The 25,850-nt window shown below is 41.4% G+C and overlaps 1 protein-coding gene across 1 annotated transcript; it reads right to left on the reverse strand.

Moving 5' to 3' along the window:
- Window positions 1-894: 894 nt before the first annotated feature.
- Window positions 895-2,228, reverse strand: LOC127338865 (protein STRICTOSIDINE SYNTHASE-LIKE 10-like). The gene is made up of 2 exons (XM_051364830.2): window positions 1,633-2,228; window positions 895-1,509 (listed from the first exon to the last, which is right to left on the reverse strand). Exons 1-2 carry the CDS (start codon window positions 2,184-2,186, stop codon window positions 1,029-1,031), a joined length of 1,035 nt encoding a protein of 344 aa, XP_051220790.1. The 5' UTR covers window positions 2,187-2,228; the 3' UTR covers window positions 895-1,028.
- Window positions 2,229-25,850: the final 23,622 nt, after the last annotated feature.

The raw sequence follows: 25,850 nt of genomic DNA on the forward strand, positions 1-25,850 counted from the left end.
GAGGACAAGTGGACAACCAGCTTCATGGTGCAAATTTTGGGCTCATAACTAACAGGTGTGAGTGTTGATTAAGGACTCTCTTGGAGGATTCAGGGCTTAGAATCTATTTCCTACAAACTGGATTGAAATAATCCGCAGTCTGCCAGAACTTATTTTTTTTATATATTTCAGTCATGTACCATCAAAAGTTGTGAACGTCAGCTTGATCAAATAGATGTAGTTAAGTCAGTGATCACTGATCGTCGTCGAAGAAGATTCATCTAGGAGCCCATCCTTGCCTCTGTAGAGAAAAGTTGCCAATTAAATCAGTAAACACAAACAGTGAAATTAAAGTTGAGCACTAAGCAGCAGGCTAGGAACTTCCTTCACATCCTCTGCATGATCTGTACAGAAGGGGCAGAGAGGATCTTGGACGGGGCTACCGCAACAGCGAAGCACGAGGAACAATGAGGCGTCGTTGATGGAGACAAACAACCGTGATACCAGTGATCAAAACAAAATATAGCAAAACTAACACCGTCACGCCACTATAAGAACACAAGCACTGCTACTGACTACTATCATGGTTTCGATGAGGTGGACTTGTGCATTTGCTGGTTTCCTAACCTGCTGGCCAGGGGAAATTACGTGGTATATTTTTTTTTTGAGATTAGCGCATCTCATGATTCTTGAACACGAACACTTTGGTTACGAAGATGCACATATAATATTCAGAGAAGGGCAACAATAAACAGACAAAGATTTCGTCCAGCTTGAATTCTACTGGATTGAGGATTTCGATCTATGGTCTGCACGCACGCAGCCATAAAGTATTTTCATGTCATGTTCCATGTAAAGAGAAAACTTCCACACAAGATTGAGTATAGATAAGAAAATATTAGTAAAAACGTTCTCCGATAATTACATCTACCAACCAATTAAGATCTAGTTATACTTGTGCTAACAAATTAAACCTGACTGCATTGTTATACTCTCAGTGAGTATGTACTGAACTACTGATTCTCCTAATAAAAAACAATGTAAGGAAATCATGAAGCTATTCCTATGTAGTCAAGCTCAACGGAGCCCAACCACAGCGTTCCGTTCCTCTCGGTCACCTCGCTCAGCGTGACGCCCTTGGCCGCGGTGAGCTCCTCCACCTCCACGCCATTGCCGTCAAGGCGGACTCCGACCAGATGCTTCACCGCAGCCGTGGTCGCGTTCGGGCGCTCCTTCTCCTGGTTCAGAGCCACCCAGTAGCCGCCCTTGCCGTCACGCCTCACGTTGTCCGGGTATCCCGGCAGATCGGCGAGTAGTTCGTAGCGGCCAGCCTTTGCTCCTTGCAGATAGTACTTATGCGCCTGGCACGGCACGGTGTGCGCCACGACAACGTATGTGCCGTCGTAGCTCACCGCCACCCCGTTAGGGTATGGCAGATCGTCCTTTAGAACGGTGACCTGCTTCGTCTTTGCATCGTACTTCAGCAGCCTCCCTGTGGCGTCCGCGTTCATCATGATCTCAGTATTGAACCTGTAAATTCAGTAGCATATTGCATCAATAATGGTGATTTAGAGTACGTCAGCTATGGTAGTCAAATTTATCTTAGTATGCATGAAGGATGATCTACGTTTGTGTATTCGACAGAATATGTACCTTCGCGGGTAAGTGACGCTGCTATCGGTGAAGTAAACGTCACCGGTGGCCTGATCCACGTCGATGCCATTAACGAAGTTGAACGGAACGCCGTCGGCTCCTGACGCGAGCACCTCGGCCTCGCCGCCGTCGGCGCTGACCCTCATGAGCCCCTTGTAGGCGTCGGCAATGTAGAGGTCGCCGGACTTGCGGTGGAAGGCGAGCCCGAGCGGGCGCCCACACAAGCTCTCCGTCTGCTCCGACGGCGCCACGGGCACGGTGCATATGGCCAGCTTCCGGTAGTTGGCGTGGTGCGCGAAGGTGGTCCAGCCGACGGCGCTGCCGGCCCACTTCAGGACCCGGCCGTCGGAGACGCCGGCGTAGGGGCCCTGCCCGCGCGCGTCGAAGGCCAGGCTCTCGGCGCCGGTCACGCCGCTGGGTAGGAGGAGGCGGAAGCTCCACTCCGTGGGGCGGGTCTTGATCTCTGCTGCTGCACACGACGGAGCGAGGGAGACGGCGAGGAAGCCAACGAGAAGGAGGAGCCACGTGCTCGAGAAGCCGCCGCGGCGCCTCATGGTTTCGGCTTGCGTGTTTTGCGAACTCGGGATGTTTGTGGCTGCGATGTTGAAGCTCGTGGATTTCTGGGCAGGTGGTTGCTGCCGTATATAAAGGCGCCATAGGCGGTAGGGGCGTTCAGAATTAAGAGTTGTATTCGTTTTTGTTCTTGTTTTCATGGAGAGTTGTAATCGTCTAATCACGCAGAGGTACAAAGTGCTTTGGAAGGTTGGTTGATCAGAGCCGTTGATTTCTGATCGTATGGACATAAACAGCTGCCGCCGTGCACCTTACCATCCTTCTCGAACCCCCCTTCGTCTCTTTCCTCGTGTTCTCTCCTGGCTCCTCCCATGGCGGCACATATCCCAACTCTGGCTCCGGCCCTGATTCCTGCCCGGTGTCCTCGGCAGACCGGAAGTATTCAAACGGGTCCTTGACTCCTTGTCGCACCCGACTAGGGCGACTCGAGGTCACCTGTGCGGCTTCCGGCAGCGGGCCGCCGGCTAACGGCCGCGCTGGTCTGGACCGGCGCGTCGCTGCTGCTGCAGCTGGTGCTCATCTCCGCCTCCATCTTCGCCGCCGCCCTCAAGTATTCCTTCATCGCCGCGCTGCTACTCTTCGTCCTCATCGCGCTCCTGTGAGTGACGGGCGTCGCTTCTTCGCCCCTCTCGACAATTGCAGAAGCTTACCCCGTTACCCTTCTATGGACAGGGTTCTCAATTCCTCGTATCCGCACCTTCCATCTGGCCATGGTTTCCACTCAAAAATAGCGCGCTAACACAAATAGCGCGGGCTTCAGAAAAATGCTATAGACGTTATAGCGTGCTAATAGCGTGCTATTTTTCAAAATAGCGTTTAACAAAAAAATGAAAATTCAGGATTTTAGCATATATATAATAATATATATAGCACTTTGCAGCTATAAAATCTCGGATATGATATTTTGCAGCCAAACATCAACCATAGATTGTTCACATAGTCCATAACTTGATATGACATAGTCTCGAAATCACAAACCATAGTTCACATTCACATTGTTCCGAACTAGAAGGATTGGAGGAGGGGAATGGAGGCATGATCAGGTGAAGGCGTGAAGGTGAAGCTAGGCGTGGTCGCTTACCACCGATTGACAGAGGAGAAGGGGGGGGGGGGGGCGGGGGGGAGCTGCGACATCACGTCGTCGTCTGCCGGGCAGAGGTGACAAGGAGTTGGGGAGTATGCATCTAAGTTTCTTAATCTAGGGTTGCCTGGATTATAGTGATTTAGGATACGCAAGTGGGTCAAAATGTGGAATGAGCTACTAAAAACTACTCTGCAAAATAGCGTGCTATGCGGAATAGCGAATAGCGCCAAATAGCGTGAAATAGCACATCTTTAACGCGTGTAGCGTCATAGCGTGCCTAGAATGCATAGCGTAGCGTTCAACTCACAAATACGCTATAGCGCCGCTATTAGCGTGAAATAGCGCGCTATTTTTTTCGTTGCAGATAACCTTGATCTTGGACTAGCCCTGAAGTTATAGTGGCGCTACTAAAAGATATTGATTTGGTACTCCTCTCTGATCAAACTACTGATGCAATGGAGTGATCTGCTTTTAGATAGTGTATTGTACTTCTTGCTTATTTGCTTTTTTGATTAATTTAAGTAATCTTGTAAGACTCTGATATTACATCTATGGACTTTTCAATTGTTATTCCCACTAAAAATCGGTTATGTTGAATATTATCAGATTTTACCACTACTTTGTTCTGTATTCCAGTGCAGGATTGTCTCTTGGCTCTGTTTTTGGAATCCAACAAATTGCTGGACTTTGGGAATTATATCTAACTAATAGTCTGATAAATTTGTAGAAATATAGGTTTCAAGCACATCTCCAGGGTGTTATACCAGTTTGGGGACTTGTATAATCACACACTGCAAAACTACTGTGAATGTTTGGATCTGAACTCATGTTAAGACATCACCCCCTTCTGACAACTGGTATTTATTTGTTGGATCTCAGTGCGTTCTTTCGTACTGCTATATTTTTATGGTTTTGATGATTTTCAATTTTCAGCCAAACTTTGCTCAACACTAGTATGATCCAGTTTCATAATAAAGTTGCATTCACATCTCTGTATTTGATTCCAAACTTCCGAGGTCTTATTGAAAAGTATGCACTATATTAATATGGCCATATTCATGCCAGTTCCCTTGTATCACTTGGATAACTTCTGACAAAAAAAAACAAATGATATTTTTTTGGGAAAATGTTGTGTTCAGCCAGGGGAAAACATCACAACTTTCTTTACTGTTTCAGTTAATCATGGGTCATGGTAACAAAGCTTTCAATGATACTGGGATCTTGAGTTGCTCAACAAACCTCATATGACCTGTTTCAATTCCAGAACTTGCCACCTGGTGACAGGAATTGAGATGTGGAATAGTACTAGTGGTGGTGAATGATGGACTTCGTGAGAATGTGTGAAACGTAATGAAACTAGTTGGTGAGTAGGTGGGTAATCCTTGATGTAGTCAGCATGTCTAGCATGTAGGTTAAATGTCTACATGACGTATTGGCTACTGCGGCTTTGGTTGTAACTATTTTGAATCATGATTTTTTTTGACCGGGCCTACGACGGGCTTACGCCAGTTGAATCATGATTGTACTGAAGCTTTAAAGAAACTCTTCCATGTTTTAGAGGCCAAGAAGTTGTGTTAATTTTAAGTGAAAAGAGTTAGTGTGACATTGCTATTTTTCAGTTTTTCCTTTTCTATGGAATGTTTCATGTGGCGTACAGTTTGGAATAAAGTTTCAATGAATCGGATTCAGTTATTCCTTAAAAAGATGCAAAATCCCAGAGCGTATTGGATTTTCTTAACCGAATTATTACATATAGTTTGTTTTGTTGTCCATTGAAGATAGGTTGGTCCTCTTAGTAAATGGAATACGTAGGACTTATGGCGGCAACATTTCGTTCTCCCTTTTTAAAGACATTTGGTTTTTCCTACCAGGCTACCAGTGAAGAAACACAGCTCATATAGGATTTTTTTGTTAAGCACCAAGTTGATTTAATACAATGTATGTCTTTTGTGTTGCATAGAGAAATGGTATAGCGAATTCCCAAATCCATCCACTTGTACCCATGTGTTGTGAGGGAGACAGTAAAGTAAGTTTGCTGCATCTTCATTAGATTAAGCCTGTCAGGTTGGGGGTCAACTTCTTTCTCTGGCGTAGTTGCACTGATGTTGCTATCTGTTCATGTCAAATATGGTATGATATCTGAGAGGCAGAGCATAATACTTTTGCTTTTGAGCTCTAGGACGCTTTGCTGAGTACATGATGCTTTAAGTTAATATGCTTCTGAGTCAAAACGATAACCAACAACTTTATGGAATCCGAACTCAATCATGCAGCTATTGCCTATCATATAGGCAATGGGCATCTTAATTAATTTATAATGGCATTTTTTGCTTAAGCATCACTGAAAGTTAGCTTGGGTGGTAGGTCAATACGCCATCCTGTTCTTTCTAGTTTTATTGAAGGATGGCAATACACTTGTTAGCTACATGTGGCAGATTCAAAGATTTTAGTTAATTGACAAATGCATGGAATCGTCATTTGTTGCTATCACACCAATCACTATAGATAAATGTCCTTGAGGTTTATTAGTATTCGTGGATCAGATATCAATCTATATAACATCACAATTCGTCGCATCCGCACCAATCACTACACAAGCACCGAGAGTTCTCAATTCGTCGCATCTGCACCTTCCCTCTGACCATGGTTTCCACTCTGCCTGCAGATAACCTTTAGCTTGGACTAGCCCAGAAGTTACAGTAGCGCTACTAAAAGATATTGATTTGGTACTCCTCTCTTATCAAAATACTGATGCAAATATGCAATGAAGTTATCTGCCTTTATATAGTACTCCAACTTCAAAGGAATATGAGGACGACCTTTCGCTAGTTTGGTGTCATTCCTGCAGGGTACTTAAGAGCACTTTGCAGCCTTGCAGGTAATTGTAATTCATTTTGCTCCTGTAGATTCTCATAAATATTGTATCATGTATTGTATTATAGTTCTTGCTTATTTTCTTTTTTGATTAGTTTAAGTAATCTGTAAGATTCTAATATCACATCTATGGATTTTTCCATTGTTATTCCCACCAAATATACGTTATGTTGAAGATATCTGGTTGAATATTATCAGATTTCACCACTACATGTTTTCTGTATTAATATGGCCATATTTATGCCAGTGCCCTGACATTTTCAAGAAGCAATTTTTTTAGCATAATTGAAAGATGCATGCTTTGTATCACTTGAATAATTTTTGACAAAAAGGAAATGATTTGTTTTTGGGAAAATGTTGTGTTCAGCTGGGGGAAACCAGCTGTTGTGTTCAGATTCCGGAATGGAGAGGATCGGAGCTTACCGGAACCCGTTGGGGGAACTTGTTGGAGAAAGATGCCTGCCAGACCGGGATGCGAGGCACAGGCTGGACATGGTGTATGTGGTGACCCGGCATACCACTGCATGGTGTAGTATGCAAGTCTGATATAACACCAATGAAACACTGTTCCACTAGTATTATATCGCTCAGAGTGGTACAACAGAAACATATGCGGGTCCAAGGCATGTCTATAGAATTACATCATTGACTCTGTACATAAGATCATCACAGCCTCCTACTTTACAATGAGGTAAAATTGCTAATAAACTCCAGAAGAACGACTCGTAGTCTAGTCTTATCACGAACTCTACTTGTAGAGTATTTAACTGGCTAAAGAGGCTAAGAATAGATTCTAGCTAAATAGGAGCTAGGTTTAGGAAACTAGTTCCCTTCTATGGCTAAACTAAGTTTTCTCCTTGTTGGATGTGGTATCTGTCTCTTCTGTCAGGTTCCTGTCTCTTGACGTAGTTGTTGACTCCTCGGCCTTCGAGTTGCACTGTAGATCCCCCTTCGATGCCTCCATATCTAAGCAGGGGATTTAAGAGTGGGATGAGTACGAGCGTACTCAACAAGTTCATTATAGGAAAGAGGTATTTAATGCACTAGCTACAGCATTAGACCAGAAAGTCTAATACCAATGCAAGTTTTCATAGCCATTTCTTCAAATGGTTGCTTTTATTCAGAAGAACTATGTCCGTCAGCCTTCACCGGTTTACTAGAACTTCATGGAGCTCCTTTCCGGCCGCGTTCGCAGTTCCATATCCCGGAACAGGGAGTGACAGGTCACGGTTCTTTACACTCTGCAGAGGTGTGTTGCTTTACCCATAAGAGATCTTAACCTTGGTGCCAACCGGGTGATCTTCCCGTCCACACTTCCTATGGTGTGAGGCCCGGTATAAGGTCTAGCCAATCATGTTCCTCCGCTACCTCGAACACCCACCCGTTGTTGCATGCCCCGACCCTGGGTCCACGCCGGTCCCATTATTCCTGTAGATTTCAAGGTGGACCCCGACCACGACGACAGTGCTGGGCTCTACCATACACTCCTACGCCGGTAGCTGCAACCCATCATAGACCGCAATACTGTGGGGACTTAGGACTCCCCAGCCTCACCGCTTGCTCCTTCGGGCGACAAGTGTACTATGGACTATGCCGTGGGAACTTAGGACTCCCCAGCCTCACCGCTTGCCCCCTTGGATTACAAGTGTACTACGGTAAAGCGCATCCGTTGATGAACGAGAGGTGGAAACACTTTTGACTATTCCGTCCCACTCCGGATCTTATGGTTAACACGGGTATTACGGCACAAGAATCACTGGCGACATTTGTTGTTTAATCCTAGATGGATATAAACCCTTGCAATGGAACCTCCACCATATCAACACAATCCATGGTTCCATTGCCCACCACATAGTCATATTCATAGTTATGAAAGTAGTGGTTTTGGTTTTTATGCAATAGTGATAATAATAGTACTTTGCAAGTAATTTGATAGAATTACTCAAATGACATGAGTAAGTGATGAACTTGCCTTTCTTGACTACAAGATTATGCAGACAAGGTCTTCGTTACGCAATAACTCCAAATTCTGAAATAGCATCATTGTCCGGTAAGGACGATGTTTAAAAGATTGGCAGAGATGCAGTAATGCATAAGTATGAGATGCAATCGCTCTAAGCGTGACCTAACCTCGATGATTTAGGATTAGTTAGTTGAAATGATTTGCTTAGGATGTGTTGCACTTTTAGAGTGATTCACAAACAAGGTTCTTGTTAAGGATTGGTTGCTTGGTATAATAAACAGGTGCTGCAATATATCATAACAATAATACTAATAACACCCAACAATAACATTTGGTATAATCCTAACATGTAGTGAGTAGTGGTTGGTTTTAGCACTATATGGCATGGTTAATGGTTAATTATCATATACTTCAAAAGAATAACTTTTGAAGAACATGTTCTTTAATAAAGAACATGTATGGTAATTAGGGTTGTGGGGTTCTATGGTTTACTATGGTTTCAACTAGTTCTTGAGTAGATATTAGATGAATCCCCACAAAGTTGGATTCATCAATTGCAGGTGGAGTTATGCCTAGGCATCCTAAGCAATTAATTATACATGGGTGCTATCAAGATTGGTTTATCTTGCTAGTGATAGCTGGCTAGGGTTTATGGGTCCTTATAAGCAGGGTTGATGATAATTACTTATTTTCTTCAAAAGAATAACTTTTGAAGAACATACTACTTAAATAATAAGAAGTATTACAATTAAGGTTGGGGTTGTCTTGTATTAGCCATTGGATCTCTAATTAGAGAATGGTTGGTTCCTAAATAGGTTGGTACATAAGTATCTCACACTAGTAGGGTTTAGTGGAACAGGGTTATGTAACGTAAAATAGTAGGTATGGTTGCTATTAGGGTTCATCACAATGGTGTGATGCTAAATAGGAATGATTAAGGATGATGACTTTGGTAATAGGATCTAGGGTTTACACTTGGTTAACCCTACTTAATTATCTAGGTCTGATGAAGATGAACACATGGGATGCTAATTAGTAGTGATAGGGTTCTATATTATAAGTGGACATAGGTATGTCTTTAGTTGCTAATCATGGTTCTATGATTATGAAGTAACATGATCACATGTTAACTTGGGGTTTAGGTTGGGAACAATTTTAGGGTTCACATGAAATAGTGGAGCTAGGGTTTCTAGTTGAATTAGGGTTTTGAGTTCACACATGAAATGATGAATTCCTGTTTTTCCACCATGTGGAACTAGGGTTTTCTGGTTACCCTATAATTTTTTGATTAATAACTTCATTAGGGAAATTGAAATTGTTAATAACTTAGGAATAAAAATAATGTTGGATTTGGCATTTTATTATTTTTAATGAATTAATAATTAAGGTAATTATTAATTAGGGTTTAAATTTCCACTAATAAAGATTTATCAAAATAACAAATAAAGAAAAATAGCTTTAATGTTTTCTTTATTTTCTTACTGATTTTTATTTATTTTAGAAGGTTTTCCTAATTATTGAATTTTAATTCAATTTGGAATTAAAGAAAAGGCTTTATTTAATAAGTACTAAATAATTAAATTTTTATTAAAAATAAAAATTTGATTTTATATTTTTATTGGGTAGATTTTTCTTTTATAGGAATTTTGATATCTCATTTGTATTTTTCGGAGCTTTTATGAATTTCCTATAATTATCTAAAGTTGCAGCAATTTATTGAATTGAAATTAAAACAAGAAAATCACTAAAGCTACCCGGTTAAACCTACCCACAACCATTGGCTAGTGGGCCAGTGACCATGTCACGCGCCACGGTGGCGCCAACGTGGCATGGCTCACGGTGACCAGCGGGGCAGTCGACGACGGCGAGCTCGTTACTGGGCGAGCGAGGGCGATTGGATGGGTTCATGCGACGCGGCTTGGTGTGCTGAACACTATGGAGGCGGCGCCGCCCGGGAATGGCCACCGGAGCCTTGCCGGCGACCATGAACAGCGGCGGTTCCGACGAGCAATGGCGTGGGTGAGCTACGACGCGAGCTAGTATGCGATTCGGGGCTCCAGAGAAGCGCGAAATCACCTTGATGCTTCTCGTGCGGTCACCGGAGTCGATTGAAGACGGAGGCGTCGCGGTGGTCGCCATTTCTCTCGCAGCACCGCGAAAGGGAACGGTGAAATTCCCCCTCCACCGAGCTCCCTTTGTCTTGTGGCTGCACCAGATGACTGAGGGCGTCAAGGCGCTCCTCCTGAGCTCAACGGCGGACTCTGGGGTGGTCTGAAACGGTGGGACGAGGGGAATGCCGGCGAGCTAGGGTTTCGTGTTTTGGTGCAAATGAGTCGAAGAGAGGGGAAGCTGAGGGCGTCCTCGCCATTTATATGAGCTTCGGCGTGTGCTAGCGGTCAGCGTCGGCGGCGGCGACCGCGGGACGTGTCCTTCCCGTCGCGGTGTCGACCTCCTGTGCGCGCAGTGGAGAAGACGAAGACGATGCTCTTCGTCTCGTCCATATCCACGTGAAACGGTACGTGGGTCTGATTTTGATGGTGGGCTGGGCCGTGTCGTTGGGCTTAAGCTGGGCTGTCGAGGTGGGCTGTGGCGGCCAGGTAAGGTTCAGGTGGTTTTTCTTCTCTCTTCTTTTTCTTCTTTATTTTCTGTTTTGTATTTCTACTTTGAATTTAGATCTGAATTAATTTTTCTATCTTGCAGGTATTGCAAATTAATTCATACAAGGTTTAGTCCAGGGTACTACAATGTCTTGAGGGGTGTATTTGTAATTTTAATATGGCACCATAACATTGATTTAATTATTATTATTGGTATTGGAATTTCAATACCCCTATGGACATGAATTTGAATATTATCTTTGGGAATATTCAAATTGTTTTCCAATTGGTAGTTTTCTTACTTAATGATATATCTTGTTTTATTTGGTATTGCTTTGCAAGAAACAAGTTACTAAGTTTTGTTTGTTTATGGAGTTCTATGAAACAAGGGACTTAATGACATGATCTCATGTGCATAAGTCTTTCTAAGTATTTAATCTCTTATCTGAGGATTTGATCCCTTGCATAATATTTTATGTGAGCAACTTTTTGTTAAGGTCTTGTAAGCATTATTATAATCTTATTTCAAAGTTAGCACTAGTGTTATATTTTAATAACACCATGAAATACCTAAGGTAGATACTACTCTCATTATGGGTTGGTATTAATTATAAAGCTAAGTGGTTGACCACCACCATGGTTTTAATCATATGATTTAGCTAGTGAGAAATTCTAGGTTTCTAATTATATTCACCTAATGGCAATTGGTTTGAATCTCAATTATGGCCTGGTTTTTATTATGATCACCATGGTGATACCTAAACTTGGGTTGAGGTTTAATTCTAGGTTATAGAGATGAAATGACACCATATTGCATGTGCTAGGGTTAATCTCCCCTATCCATGATAAGATGGTGGCTTAATTAACTTTTTATGTTCTCCTTTAGTTGCTAAGATATTGAGAATTAGTTTTATCTTCTACCAATTAACTTCTATTATTATCCTCAATTTATCATTAAAGTAACTACATTGGTTATAGTTCTTTTTATAGTTAACTTTGGTTCTAATGATGAATGGTTTCCCACCTTACAAAATATAGAGTTTAACTCTAAAGGTTTTCTTGGGGTTCTTAAGTGAAGGATAGGTGTAATGTAGATGTGGTAGAGTTGTACTTGTGATCACCAAGTGATTCACAAGTTAGGATTGAGATATAAGTCTAGTTTTGATTACTAGTGATCTCCCTATAATTTCATGTGGGGATGAGATCTACTTATCCTAGTAGGGTTTAACTTATCCTCACATACCTCAAGAGCATGATCATGGAGTAGGCATGATCAACTTGTTCTTAATATCTCTACCTCAAGTTCTTAAGGTTTATGATCATCACTCAATTTATAATGATCAAGGTTTGGCTTCCTAAGGTATTTCTGATGAATTTGGTTTCTTACTCCCAAGATCAAGTGTTGTCTTGATCAACTAAATATAGACTTTCTTTTATAGTTTCTTGAATGGGCATGGTTATGGTTGTCTCAATTATCTTGAGTATAACACTATAGGTTGAGCTCTCTTATATAGGAATAGTTATTATATGGTGTATTCCTAATATCTCCTTAGGTATCTAGGCTAAGGTTCCATTTGTCTAGCTTAGTTGGGTTGGTCTCTTACTTACCTTTGTTAAGCTTCATGCACTAGCCACTTGAACCAAAAGTCCGAACTGATGGAAAGGGCTAGACAATCTACTTGTACACTTCACAACACCCCCACTCGCGTGTGACGGGAGAAGAGAGTAAACACGTGAAAGAAGAAGAGCACACCAAAACACAGCGGTGGCTAAAGAGGGGGGCAACAACAATTTTTAGGCTTAATTGCGAAAACCAGGATTTGAACTCGAGACCTGGGGCTCTGATACCATGTTAAGCTTCATGCACTAGCCACTTGAACCAAAAGTCCGAACTGATGGAAAGGGCTAGGCAATCCACATATACACTTCACAACAACCTTATCAATTCATGGATATGGTATTATACCATGTGATAATGGGTTATCTCACCACTCCAAGGGAATTAGTTTTCAACCTAATATTTTAGTTCAAAGGTTGTCCTTTATTCTTAATTAGGTAAAGCTTGGATTGATCTAAATGGTCTCTCTTACTTGGGAAGGACTTCACTGCTAACCTAAGGATATTCTCCAAAGATAATGATGTGGTCACCAATATCTATGGTTAACATAAATGGGTTCTTTCTCTAGGAAATATCTTGAATAAGATCCTAGGGTTCCTCTTAAAGATGATGATTTGAATACTTGGATGTATATCCAAGGTTTAACTCAAGGTTTGTTAATGCTTCTCTAATGATTATATTAGAACTCTCACCTCTCTAGGTTTGATGTATATTAATATGGAATAAATAAGGATATATATTTATAGAGTTTATCTCCTTGTCTTGTTTCCATGAATGAAGTGAAATGGATACCATGAGGTTCATGGTAAGATCAAGGATTAGTTTAAGACATGGAAAAGATAAGTGAAGAATAGTTTCTACATTCATTGTTACTTGATTTACAAGTAGATGTATGTTCATATGTTATAGCAAGGAATATCATGTTGTGATCTTTAATAAGATCAAGTAGTTGATCTTTGATTAATATGTTATTGTGTTTTTTGAAATTCCATTTGATCTAACCCTTCAGATCAAATCATCTCTTCCCAAAACAAGGTTTTAACAAAGTCACATTGAGGTTTATGGCGCTTGACTTGATGAGCTACTTCAATTCCACCAAGGTCAAGTGAAACTTCAGTTACTGTGACTGTTTTACTTTAAAGCGCAAAAATTCCCCAGATTTTCTATGCATGAATGCAATGCACACATCTGTTTCCTTTATTTTTGTAACCCCATTACCTGGGATATTACAGTCTCTACCCCTTAAACTAAACTTCGTCCTCGAAGTTTGATCTCTCTTACGTTTCCGGAGTGTGGTTCTGACTTGTGCAGACTACGACTTTTCTCGAACTCCGTATTGATCTTACTGGATATAATTGAATATATCCCTTGTCCAGATTCTTCCTGGAATCCATTATGGTTTGTCTCTGAACATAAGTTTCTAACTCCAGTTCTATGATTTTCTTCCTGGAATCTAATAACACCTGTCTCTGAGCCATGGCTTCTAACTTTAATTAGTCTTTTAACTCTATAACGTTGTTTCCTTTCTCATTGAAGATTCAATGATTGGGACTTATTCTGATGCTGCTAGTCTCAACTGAAGACTAATTTGATAATATACTTCTAATTGGTAAATAGGTCTTTGTTTTCCCTTACTACCAAAACTGCAATAATGGTACTTAGTAAGGTACTTAACATGGAATGGTCGTGATGGTTTATTTTCCTAAGAATGGATTGGACTCATTTAGTCCATCCAATCATGGTTTATAGTTGATACCTATAACTATTTTGGGTTATTTAGGTTCCATGAAAGGAATCATTCAAATAGACTTTAGTTTTGGTATAGTCAATCTCCTTCGATCTTTGGCCTATTTGAGCTTTATTAGGTCTCTGATATCACCTTAATTCAACTTCTTTATCCATGACTTACTTGAGCTTCCGTACTTTTGAGTAGATATTACTCACTTTCTCAAGTTATAGTCCAATTCTTACTTCCTCGAGGTATAAACCTCGGCTACTGGTCTGACATCCTTCTGAGAGTAGTGTTCAATATTCTTATGAAAATAAGATCGAACTTCCTCTCAGTTCAGTCCTTCTGTTTCAATCTAGCTTAAAGTATGGAGTCATTGTACATCCAACTCAATCTTTACTCTACCCCTTAGAGTTTTCTTATGTTCTTCAACTCCTTTTCTTCAAATCATTGTGCTTATGGTTAGAATATTGGTCTGGTTCTAACTTATGGTTTGTATTCTTCTAAGGTCTTGTGAAGAATCCTTGTGGTGTATCCACTCAATTTGTGGACATCCAAGGTTAATCCTTCGACTAAATGATTATAGGTCATTGTTATTTGGTTGACAAAATTATCTGTTCACAACTTCTTGGTACAATTAATCCAATGGTGGACTACTTGATACCAATTGTGGCTATTTGTTATCTAAAAAATGGACTCTATTGTAGGTTCTGATCAACTGGACGAGACATCTTCTACTTTATCTCGCAGTATTGATCCTATATCAACTATGGTCTTCTGATACCAACTATGGTCTTCTTATATCTGCTATGGTTTCATAAGTCATCTTCCTTTTTTGAGGGTTTATTGTTGCAAGAAAACCACTAGCTAACACTATGATTATAGTATTCGAAGTGATTTCCCATGCATTCCCTCTTCTATGTGGATTATGGATCTGCTTCAGCTTCACCATAATCACCTGATTTCTCACCTTCATGCTTCTTATGTACTAAAGTACTCCTCTGTTGAGATAAGGCATGAGTTTTGATTGGTACTTCCTTCTGAATATTGTGGTTGCTTCCCACAACTTTACTTCATTTCTCCGATGAACCTTCATCTTGTCTTCGGAATCTTCCAGAATTCGTTGCTTCCTCACATGAATACTATTACCCTCTAGATCTATAGCACCAAGTAAGGACTTGATATTGCAACATGCATTTGCATATCAAAGTCAAACTTCATGTATGGATCTAGTCAAACAATGAAAATCCAATAAAATCCAAGAAGATTCAGCTTTGTGTATATAATACACACCATCATAAGCCTGAATTATAATAGTTGAGTAGGACATCTCGAAACATCAGGCTAAGATGTGTAGTATATAACACCACATAAGATAGGTTTATTTCGTGATACTTAGAACATAAATTTGGCATTCTACTATTTGTCTTGACATTTACCTGAATTGCACAATTGCAATGAGATAAACTTGAAACAAAGTGGTCTAGGATAGTTGTGGTTGACCTAATTTTGTTTGGAGGTACTAACAAAGTATTATACCATATATAAGTGCTATTGAGGACTATTTTGTATGATACCACTAGTTCTAATATGGTTACTCTGAATACATATTTATTAGGATATAGTTCCTATACTTCTAAGCGTTTCTACCATAGCATATGGTCATGATGTGCTTGGCACACTTCCCATTGTTTTGAAGCACAATTCTTACACTATTGTTTTGCACTTGGCTTCTTAGTGTACTCTTCTTAATTAATTATGAGGTTCTAGTCCATCACATAATGATTCTCAGGTGAATCATATATGATTTCTATCTCTACCATGTAAGTAGGCATATTTTATTCCTATCTCTCTTCCTTACCTCCCATGATTGACTCATCATGGTCTATACTACCTCACATAACTTAGAGTTATCACTTACTATCAATTGTTTCACACGTATAGATAATTTTACTTACTCATTACTTAACTTGGTCTACATCTTCTATTAGGATATCTTAATTATCTGTATCACTTGATACTACTCCTATTATAGGTCTGGATAACTTTTATTTATTCATGGCAGGTGTTGGTACACATCTTCCAATAGGATATCTTCCTTATGGTTGTATCCTCTCTTTGGACTACCATGTATCTTATACCAACTATGATCTACTCATCTATTGTTTTAAGGACTTATTGATGTGCTACATGTTTTGGATTAGCTAACTAACTTCACTTAGGAAGGATAGGTAGGAAATGTTGACTCAAGTGTGTCAGGATTATTCTCAATTGAATATCCATCTCAAGTCATAAGAAAATTTGGTTCAACTAGGACAACTTCCTATAGACACTACCAATCCTATAGGTCTCCTTTAAAGGGTTTTAATCCTAAGGTCAAAGCATTTGCTCTGATACCAGCTGTGGTGACCCGGCATACCACTGCATGGTGTAGTATGCAAGTCTGATATAACACCAATGAAACACTGTTCCACTAGTATTATATCGCTCAGAGTGGTACAACAGAAACATATGCGGGTCCAAGGCATGTCTATAGAATTACATCATTGACTCTGTACATAAGATCATCACAGCCTCCTACTTTACAATGAGGTAAAATTGCTAATAAACTCCAGAAGAACGACTCGTAGTCTAGTCTTATCACGAACTCTACTTGTAGAGTATTTAACTGGCTAAAGAGGCTAAGAATAGATTCTAGCTAAATAGGAGCTAGGTTTAGGAAACTAGTTCCCTTCTATGGCTAAACTAAGTTTTCTCATTGTTGGATGTGGTATCTGTCTCTTCTGACAGGTTCCTGTCTCTTGAGGTAGTTGTTGACTCCTCGGCCTTCGAGTTGCACTGTAGATCCCCCTTCGATGCCTCCATATCTAAGCAGGGGATTTAAGAGTGGGATGAGTACGAGCGTACTCAACAAGTTCATTATAGGAAAGAGGTGTTTAATGCACTAGCTACATCATTAGACCAGAAAGTCTAATACCAATGCAAGTTTTCATAACCATTTCTTCAAAAGGTTGCTTTTATTCAGAAGAACTATGTCCGTCAGCCTTCACCGGTTTACTAGAACTGCATGGAGCTCCTTTCCGGCCGCGTTCGCAGTTCCATATCCCGGAACAGGGAGTGACAGGTCACGGTTCTTTACACTCTGCAGAGGTGTGTTGCTTTACCCATAAGAGATCTTAACCTTGGTGCCAACCGGGTGATCTTCCCGTCCACACTTCCTATGGTGTGAGGCCCGGTATAAGGTCTAGCCAATCATGTTCCTCCGCTACCTCGAACACCCACCCGTTGTTGCATGCCACGACCTTGGGTCCACGCCGGTCCCATTATTCCTGTAGATTTCAAGGTGGACCCCGACCACGGCTTGATCTTGGGCTCTACCATACACTCCTACGCCGGTAGCTGCAACCCATCATAGACCGCAATACCGTGGGGACTTAGGACTCCCCAGCCTCACCGCTTGCTCCTTCGGGCGACAAGTGTACTACGGACTATGCCGTGGGGACTTAGGACTCCCCAGCCTCACCGCTTGCCCCCTTGGATTACAAGTGTACTACGGTAAAGCGCATCCCTTGATGAACGAGAGGTGGAAACACTTTTGACTATTCCGTCCCACTCCGGATCTTATGGTTAACACGGGTATTACGGCACAAGAATCACTGGCGACATTTGTTGTTTAATCCTAGATGGATATAAACCCTTGCAATGGAACCTCCACCATATCAACACAATCCATGGTTCCATTGCCCACCACATAGTCATATTCATAGTTATGAAAGTAGTGGTTTTGGTTTTTATGCAATAGTGATAATAATAGTACTTTGCAAGTAATTTGATAGAATTACTCAAATGACATGAGCAAGTGATGAACTTGCCTTTCTTGACTGCAAGATTATGCAGACAAGGTCTTCGTTACGCAATAACTCCAAATTCTGAAATAGCATCATTGTCCGGTAAGGACGATGTTTAAAAGATTGGCAGGGATGCAATAATGCATAAGTATGAGATGCAATCGCTCTAAGCGTGACCTAACCTCGATGATTTAGGATTAGTTAATTGAAATGATTTGCTTAGGACGTGTTGCACTTTTAGAGTGATTCACAAACAAGGTTCTTGTTAAGGATTGGTTGCTTGGTATAATAAACAGGTGCTACAATATATCATAACAATAATACTAATAACACCCAACAATAACATTTGGTATAATCCTAACATGTAATGAGTAGTGGTTGGTTTTAGCACTATATGGCATGGTTAATGGTTAATTATCATATACTTCAAAAGAATAACTTTTGAAGAACATGTTCTTTAATAAAGAACAGGTATGGTAATTAGGGTTGTGGGGTTCTATGGTTTACTATGGTTTCAACTAGTTCTTGAGTAGATATAAGATGAATCCCCACAAAGTTGGATTCATCAATTGCAGGTGGAGTTATGCCTAGGCATCCTAAGCAATTAATTATACATGGGTGCTATCAAGATTGGTTTATCTTGCTAGTGATAGCTGGCTAGGGTTTATGGGTCCTTATAAGCAGGGTTGATGATAATTACTTATTTTCTTCAAAAGAATAACTTTTGAAGAACATACTACTTAAATAATAAGAAGTATTACAATTAAGGTTGGGGTTGTCTTGTATTAGCCATTGGATCTCTAATTAGAGAATGGTTGGTTCCTAAATAGGTTGGTACATAAGTATCTCACACTAGTAGGGTTTAGTGGAACAGGGTTATGTAACGTAAAATAGTAGGTATGGTTGCTATTAGGGTTCATCACAATGGTGTGATGCTAAATAGGAATGATTAAGGATGATGACTTTGGTAATAGGATCTAGGGTTTACACTTGGTTAACCCTACTTAATTATCTAGGTCTGATGAAGATGAACACATGGGATGCTAATTAGTAGTGATAGGGTTCTATATTATAAGTGGACATAGGTATGTCTTTAGTTGCTAATCATGGTTCTATGATTATGAAGTAACATGATCACATGTTAACTTGGGGTTTAGGTTGGGAACAATTTTAGGGTTCACATGAAATAGTGGAGCTAGGCTTTCTAGTTGAATTAGGGTTTTGAGTTCACACATGAAATGATGAATTCCTGTTTTTCTACCATGTGGAACTAGGGTTTTCTGGTTACCCTATAATTTTTTGATTAATAACTTCATTAGGGAAATTGAAGTTGTTAATAACTTAGGAATAAAAATAATGTTGGATTTGGCATTTTATTATTTTTAATGAATTAATAATTAAGGTAATTATTAATTAGGGTTTAAATTTCCACTAATAAAGATTTATCAAAATAACAAATAAAGAAAAATAGCTTTAATGTTTTCTTTATTTTCTTACTGGTTTTTATTTATTTTAGAAGGTTTTCCTAATTATTGAATTTTAATTCAATTTGGAATTAAAGAAAAGGCTTTATTTAATAAGTACTAAATATCTAAATTTTTATTAAAAATAAAATTTTCATTTTATATTTTTATTGGGTAGATTTTTCTTTTATAGGAATTTTGATATCTCATTTGTATTTTTCGGAGCTTTTATGAATTTCCTATAATTATCTAAAGTTGCAGCAATTTATTGCATTGAAATTAAAACAAGAAAATCACTAAAGCTACCCGGTTAAACCTACCCACAGCCACTGGCTAGTGGGCCAGTGACCATGTCACGCGCCACGGTGGCGCCAACGTGGCATGGCTCACGGTGACCACCGGGGCAGTCGACGACGGCGAGCTCGTTACTGGGCGCGCGAGGGCGATTGGATGGGTTCATGCGACGCGGCTTGGTGTGCTGAACACTATGGAGGCGGCGCCGCCCGGGAATGGCCACCGGAGCCTTGCCGGCGACCATGAACAGCGGCGGTTCCGACGAGCAACGGCGTGGGTGAGCTACGGCACGAGCTAGTATGCGATTCGGGGCTCCAGAGAAGCGCGAAATCACCTTGATGCTTCTCGTGCGGTCACCGGAGTCGATTGAAGACGGAGGCGTCGCGGTGGCCGCCATTTCTCTCGCAGCACCGCGAAGGGGAACGGTGAAATTCCCCCTCCACCGAGCTCCCTTTGTCTTGTGGCTGCACCAGATGACTGAGGGCGTCAAGGCGCTCCTCCTGAGCTCAACGGCGGACTCTGGGGTGGTCTGAAACGGTGGGACGAGGGGAATGCCGGCGAGCTAGGGTTTCGTGTTTTGGCGCAAACGAGTCGAAGAGAGGGGAAGCTGAGGGCGTCCTCGCCATTTATATGAGCTTCGGCGTGTGCTGGCGGTCAGCGTCGGCGGCGGCGACCGCGGGACGTGTCCTTCCCGTCGCGGTGTCGACCTCCTTTGCGCGCAGTGGAGAAGACGAAGACGATGCTCTTCGTCTCGTCCATATCCACGTGAAACGGTACGTGGGTCTGATTTTGATGGTGGGCTGGGCCGTGTCGTTGGGCTTAAGCTGGGCTGCCGAGGTGGGCTGTGGCGGCCAGGTAAGGTTCAGGTGGTTTTTCTTCTCTCTTCTTTTTCTTCTTTATTTTCTGTTTTGTATTTCTACTTTGAATTTAGATCTGAATTAATTTTTCTATCTTGCAGGTATTGCAAATTAATTCATACAAGGGTTAGTCCAAGGTACTACAATGTCTTGAGGGGTGTATTTGTAATTTTAATATGGCACCATAACATTGATTTAATTATTATTATTGGTATTGGAATTTCAATACCCCTATGGACATGAATTTGAATATTATCTTTGTGAATATTCAAATTGTTTTCCAATTGGTAGTTTTCTTACTTAATGATATATCTTGTTTTATTTGGTATTGCTTTGCAAGAAACAAGTTACTAAGTTTTGTTTGTTTATGGAGTTCTATGAAACAAGGGACTTAATGACATGATCTCATGTGCATAAGTCTTTCTAAGTATTTAATCTCTTATCTGAGGATTTGATCCCTTGCATAATATTTTATGTGAGCAACTTTTTGTTAAGGTCTTGTAAGCATTATTATAATCTTATTTCAAAGTTAGCACTAGTGTTATATTTTAATAACACCATGAAATACCTAAGGTAGATACTACTCTCATTATGGGTTGGTATTAATTATAAAGCTAAGGGTTGACCACCACCATGGTTTTAATCATATGATTTAGCTAGTGAGAAATTCTAGGTTTCTAATTATATTCACCTAATGGCAATTGGTTTGAATCTCAATTATGGCCTGGTTTTTATTATGATCACCATGGTGATACCTAAACTAGGGTTGAGGTTTAATTCTAGGTTATAGAGATGAAATGACACCATATTGCATGTGCTAGGGTTAATCTCCCCTATCCATGATAAGATGGTGGCTTAATTAACTTTTTATGTTCTCCTTTAGTTGCTAAGATATTGAGAATTAGTTTTATCTTCTACCAATTAACTTCTATTATTATCCTCAATTTATCATTAAAGTAACTACATTGGTTATAGTTCTTTTTATAGTTAACTTTGGTTCTAATGATGAATGGTTTCCCACCTTACAAAATATAGAGTTTAACTCTAAAGGTTTTCTTGGGGTTCTTAAGTGAAGGATAGGTGTAATGTAGATGTGGTAGAGTTGTACTTGTGATCACCAAGTGATTCACAAGTTAGGATTGAGATATAAGTCTAGTTTTGATTACTAGTGATCTCCCTATAATTTCATGTGGGGATGAGATCTACTTATCCTAGTAGGGTTTAACTTATCCTCACATACCTCAAGAGCATGATCATGGAGTAGGCATGATCAACTTGTTCTTAATATCTCTACCTCAAGTTCTTAAGGTTTATGATCATCACTCAATTTATAATGATCAAGGTTTGGCTTCCTAAGGTATTTCTGATGAATTTGGTTTCTTACTCCCAAGATCAAGTGTTGTCTTGATCAACTAAATATAGACTTTCTTTTATAGTTTCTTGAATGGGCATGGTTATGGTTGTCTCAATTATCTTGAGTATAACACTATAGGTTGAGCTCTCTTATATAGGAATAGTTATTATATGGTGTATTCCTAATATCTCCTTAGGTATGTAGGCTAAGGTTCCATTTGTCTAGCTTAGTTGGGTTGGTCTCTTACTTACCTTATCAATTCATGGATATGGTATTATACCATGTGATAATGGGTTATCTCACCACTCCAAGGGAATTAGTTTTCAACCTAATATTTTAGTTCAAAGGTTGTCCTTTATTCTTAATTAGGTAAAGCTTGGATTGATCTAAATGGTCTCTCTTACTTGGGAAGGACTTCACTGCTAACCTAAGGTTATTTTCCAAAGATAATGATGTGGTCACCAATATCTATGGTTAACATAAATGGGTTCTTTCTCTAGGAAATATCTTGAATAAGATCCTAGGGTTCCTCTTAAAGATGATGATTTGAATACTTGGATGTATATCCAAGGTTTAACTCAAGGTTTGTTAATGCTTCTCTAATGATTATATTAGAACTCTCACCTCTCTAGGTTTGATGTATATTAATATGGAATGGATAAGGATATATATTTATAGAGTTTATCTCCTTGTCTTGTTTCCATGAATGAAGTGAAATGGATACCATGAGGTTCATGGTAAGATCAAGGATTAGTTTAAGACATGGAAAAGATAAGTGAAGAATAGTTTCTACATTCATTGTTACTTGATTTACAAGTAGATGTATGTTCATATGTTATAGCAAGGAATATCATGTTGTGATCTTTAATAAGATCAAGTAGTTGATCTTTGATTAATATGTTATTGTGTTTTTTGAAATTCCATTTGATCTAACCCTTCAGATCAAATCATCTCTTCCCAAAACAAGGTTTTAACAAAGTCACATTGAGGTTTGTGGCGCTGGACTTGATGAGCTACTTCAATTCCACCAAGGTCAAGTGAAACTTCAGTTACTGTGACTGTTTTACTTTAAAGCGCGAAAATTCCCCAGATTTTCTATGCATGAATGCAATGCACACATCTGTTTCCTTTATTTTTGTAACCCCATTACCTGGGATATTACAGTGTACCTATCCGAAATGATCAAAGCCGAAGGTCCGCCGAATCCGCAGTGCTTTGGCGCGCGGATCATGAGGGAAGAACCACCGGTATGCACCCCGTGACACAAAAACATAGGATGGTACCACTAAGCTGGAAGATTGGCTTGCGGACTATGTTACGGCGGTATACGTCGCTCGTGGCGGAGGAACCGCAGCAGGCGGAGGAAACCGGCGTTGGGCAATGAGAATCATACCGTCCTTCTTGATGGGACTGGCACACATTTGGCTTAACAATTTGCCAAAGGGAAGCATAAATGGCTGGCTCGATTTCGAAAAAGCGTTTGTGAGCAACTTCAGCAGCACATACTGGAGGCCAAACAGACCGCAGCAGCTCGCCCTATGCCAGCAGCGCGAGAATGAAACAGATCAGGTTTATCTAACCCGGTGGAACTCCACGCGAAACTGTTGCGAAGGCGTGATAGAAGCACAAGCTATTGCCTGGTTCTACAATGGATGCCAGAGAGGCTCACTGTTGTGGCAGAAGTTGCAAAGAAACATGCCAACTACCTTGGCCGAGATGATGCGTGTTGTAGGTAGTTACGCACTGGGAGATCCGATGCAACCGGCAGTCCAGGCTGATCGAGTGCAAAGGAACCAACTACGCCAGGATAGGAGATACGGGATGCAACAAGCGGCCGCGATGCAGGACGATTCCGGCGCCGGCGGGAGCCAAAGACAGAAAACTGGAGCACAGCAATGGGATGGTCCGAAAAAGCAATGGATCGAGAAGAAGCCGTGGCAAGATCAAGAAAAATACACCATGGAATCCGCTATGGATCAGCCATGCCGGTGATACACACCGAATCCGGCCAGGCCGGCGAATCACCTGACAAAAGATTGCTCCTGGACTAAGAGGTTGATGGAGAGAGGCATGATGAAAGATGCAAGGGACCAAGGTTTCGAAAAATTGCCGCCACCGCCACTGCTAACCGGGGCAAATGCGCAACCGGTTTTCGCTCAGCCAAACCGATCACAGCAGCAGCAAGAAGTTCACCAGGTGGTGCATGGAAATAACCAAGCACCACCACCGCCACCTTTGGGCCGGAATGTTTACGAAGATCCAGACTTATGTTGTGTCGTATTCGTGACAGAGCCAAGAGACTAGCAAAGTGTGCATCGCCGTTCCATGGAAGTGAACGCGGTGATACCGGCAGTACCAAAGTACCTGCTGTGGTCAGATCAAGAGATCACCTGGTCATTTAAGGATCACCCGAAAGTGATGCCGAATCCGGGCGGATATGCTCTGATTGTGGATCCAATCATACATGGGCCATCGACGCGAGTCCGGTTTAGCAAAGTACTGGTGGACAATGGTAGCAGCATTAACATCATGTACCGGCACACCATGCATACGCTTGGCATAACACCAAACATGCTGAAGCCAACTCACACAATTTTCCACGGCATCATTCCGGGATTGTCCTGTTCGCCAATGGGCAAAGTCCGGGTTGATGTGCTGTTCGGAGAGCGTGACAATTGTCGCGTTGAAAACATTATGTTCGAGGTGGTTGATCTTGACAGCCCTTACCATGCACTGCTGGGCAGGCCGGCATTGGCAAGGTTCATGGCCTCAAGTCATACCACATACCTCAAGATGAACATGCCGACACCCAATTGTCCCTTAACTGTGGTGGGAACTACAAAGTGTCACTAGAAACCGCATCCGCCGGATCAAATCTGGCCGAATCGCTGGTGATAGCAGAGGAAAAAAAGAAGAATTCAAACCGCAGTGGCGTTGGCTCAATCCTCCAAGCTGAACTTAGCGGCAATGAGTGGCAACCTGGGCACACCGGTTTTCAAGCCAATCAAGGAGAAAAAAGACATTGTGCTGGATCCGGCTTACCCAGAGCGCACCGTCCGCATCGGTGCCGGCCTGAGTGAGGCATAGGAAAGCGCGCTCGTCAACTTCCTCCGTGAGAATCGGAATATTTTTGCCTGGTCTACTGATGACTTGGTGGGTGTGCCGAGGGAGTTGGCTGAGCACTCTCTGAACGTCCGAAAGGACTGATACGTCTCCGACGTATCGATAATTTCTTATGTTCCATGCCACATTATTGATGATACCTACATGTTTTATGCATACTTTATGTCATATTTATGCATTTTCCGGCACTAACCTATTAACGAGATGCCGAAGAGTCAGTTGCTGTTTTCTGCTGTTTTTGGTTTCAGAAATCCTAGTAAGGAAATATTCTCGGAATTGGACGAAATCAACGCCCAGGGGCCTATTTTGCCACGAAGCTTCCAGAAGACCGAAGAGGAGAAGAAGTGGGGCCACGAGGTGGCCACACAATAGGGCGGCGCGGCCCAGCCCTTGGCCGCGCCGACCTAGCGTGTGGGGCCCCCGTGCGGCCCCCTGACCTGCCCTTCCGCCTACATATAGTCTTCGTCGCGAAACCCCCAGTACCGAGAGCCACGATACGGAAAACCTTCCAGAGACGCCGCCGCCGCCAATCCCATCTCGGGGGATTCAGGAGATCGCCTCCGGCACCCTGCCGGAGAGGGGAATCATCTCCCGGAGGACTCTTCACCGCCATGGTCGCCTCCGGAGTGATGAGTGAGTAGTTCACCCCTGGACTATGGGTCTATAGCAGTAGCTAGATGGTCGTCTTCTCCTTATGTGCTTCATTGTCGGGTCTTGTGAGCTGCCTAACATGATCAAGATCATCTATCTGTAATGCTATATGTTGTGTTTGTTGGGATCCGATGGATAGAGAATACTATGTTATGTTGATTATCAATCTATTACCTATGTGTTGTTTATG

Source organism: Lolium perenne, chromosome 3 (assembly GCF_019359855.2).
Source record: "Lolium perenne isolate Kyuss_39 chromosome 3, Kyuss_2.0, whole genome shotgun sequence".
NCBI classification, from domain to species: domain Eukaryota; kingdom Viridiplantae; phylum Streptophyta; class Magnoliopsida; order Poales; family Poaceae; genus Lolium; species Lolium perenne.

Coding starts and splice junctions, on each gene's coding strand:
- LOC127338865 (XM_051364830.2), bottom strand. CDS start 2,186: ATGAGGCGCCGCGGCGGCTTCTCGAGCACGTGGCTCCTCCTTCTCGTT. Junction 1,510..1,632: donor AGCGTCACTTACCCGCGAAG/GTACATATTCTG, acceptor CTGAATTTACAG/GTTCAATACTGAGATCATGA.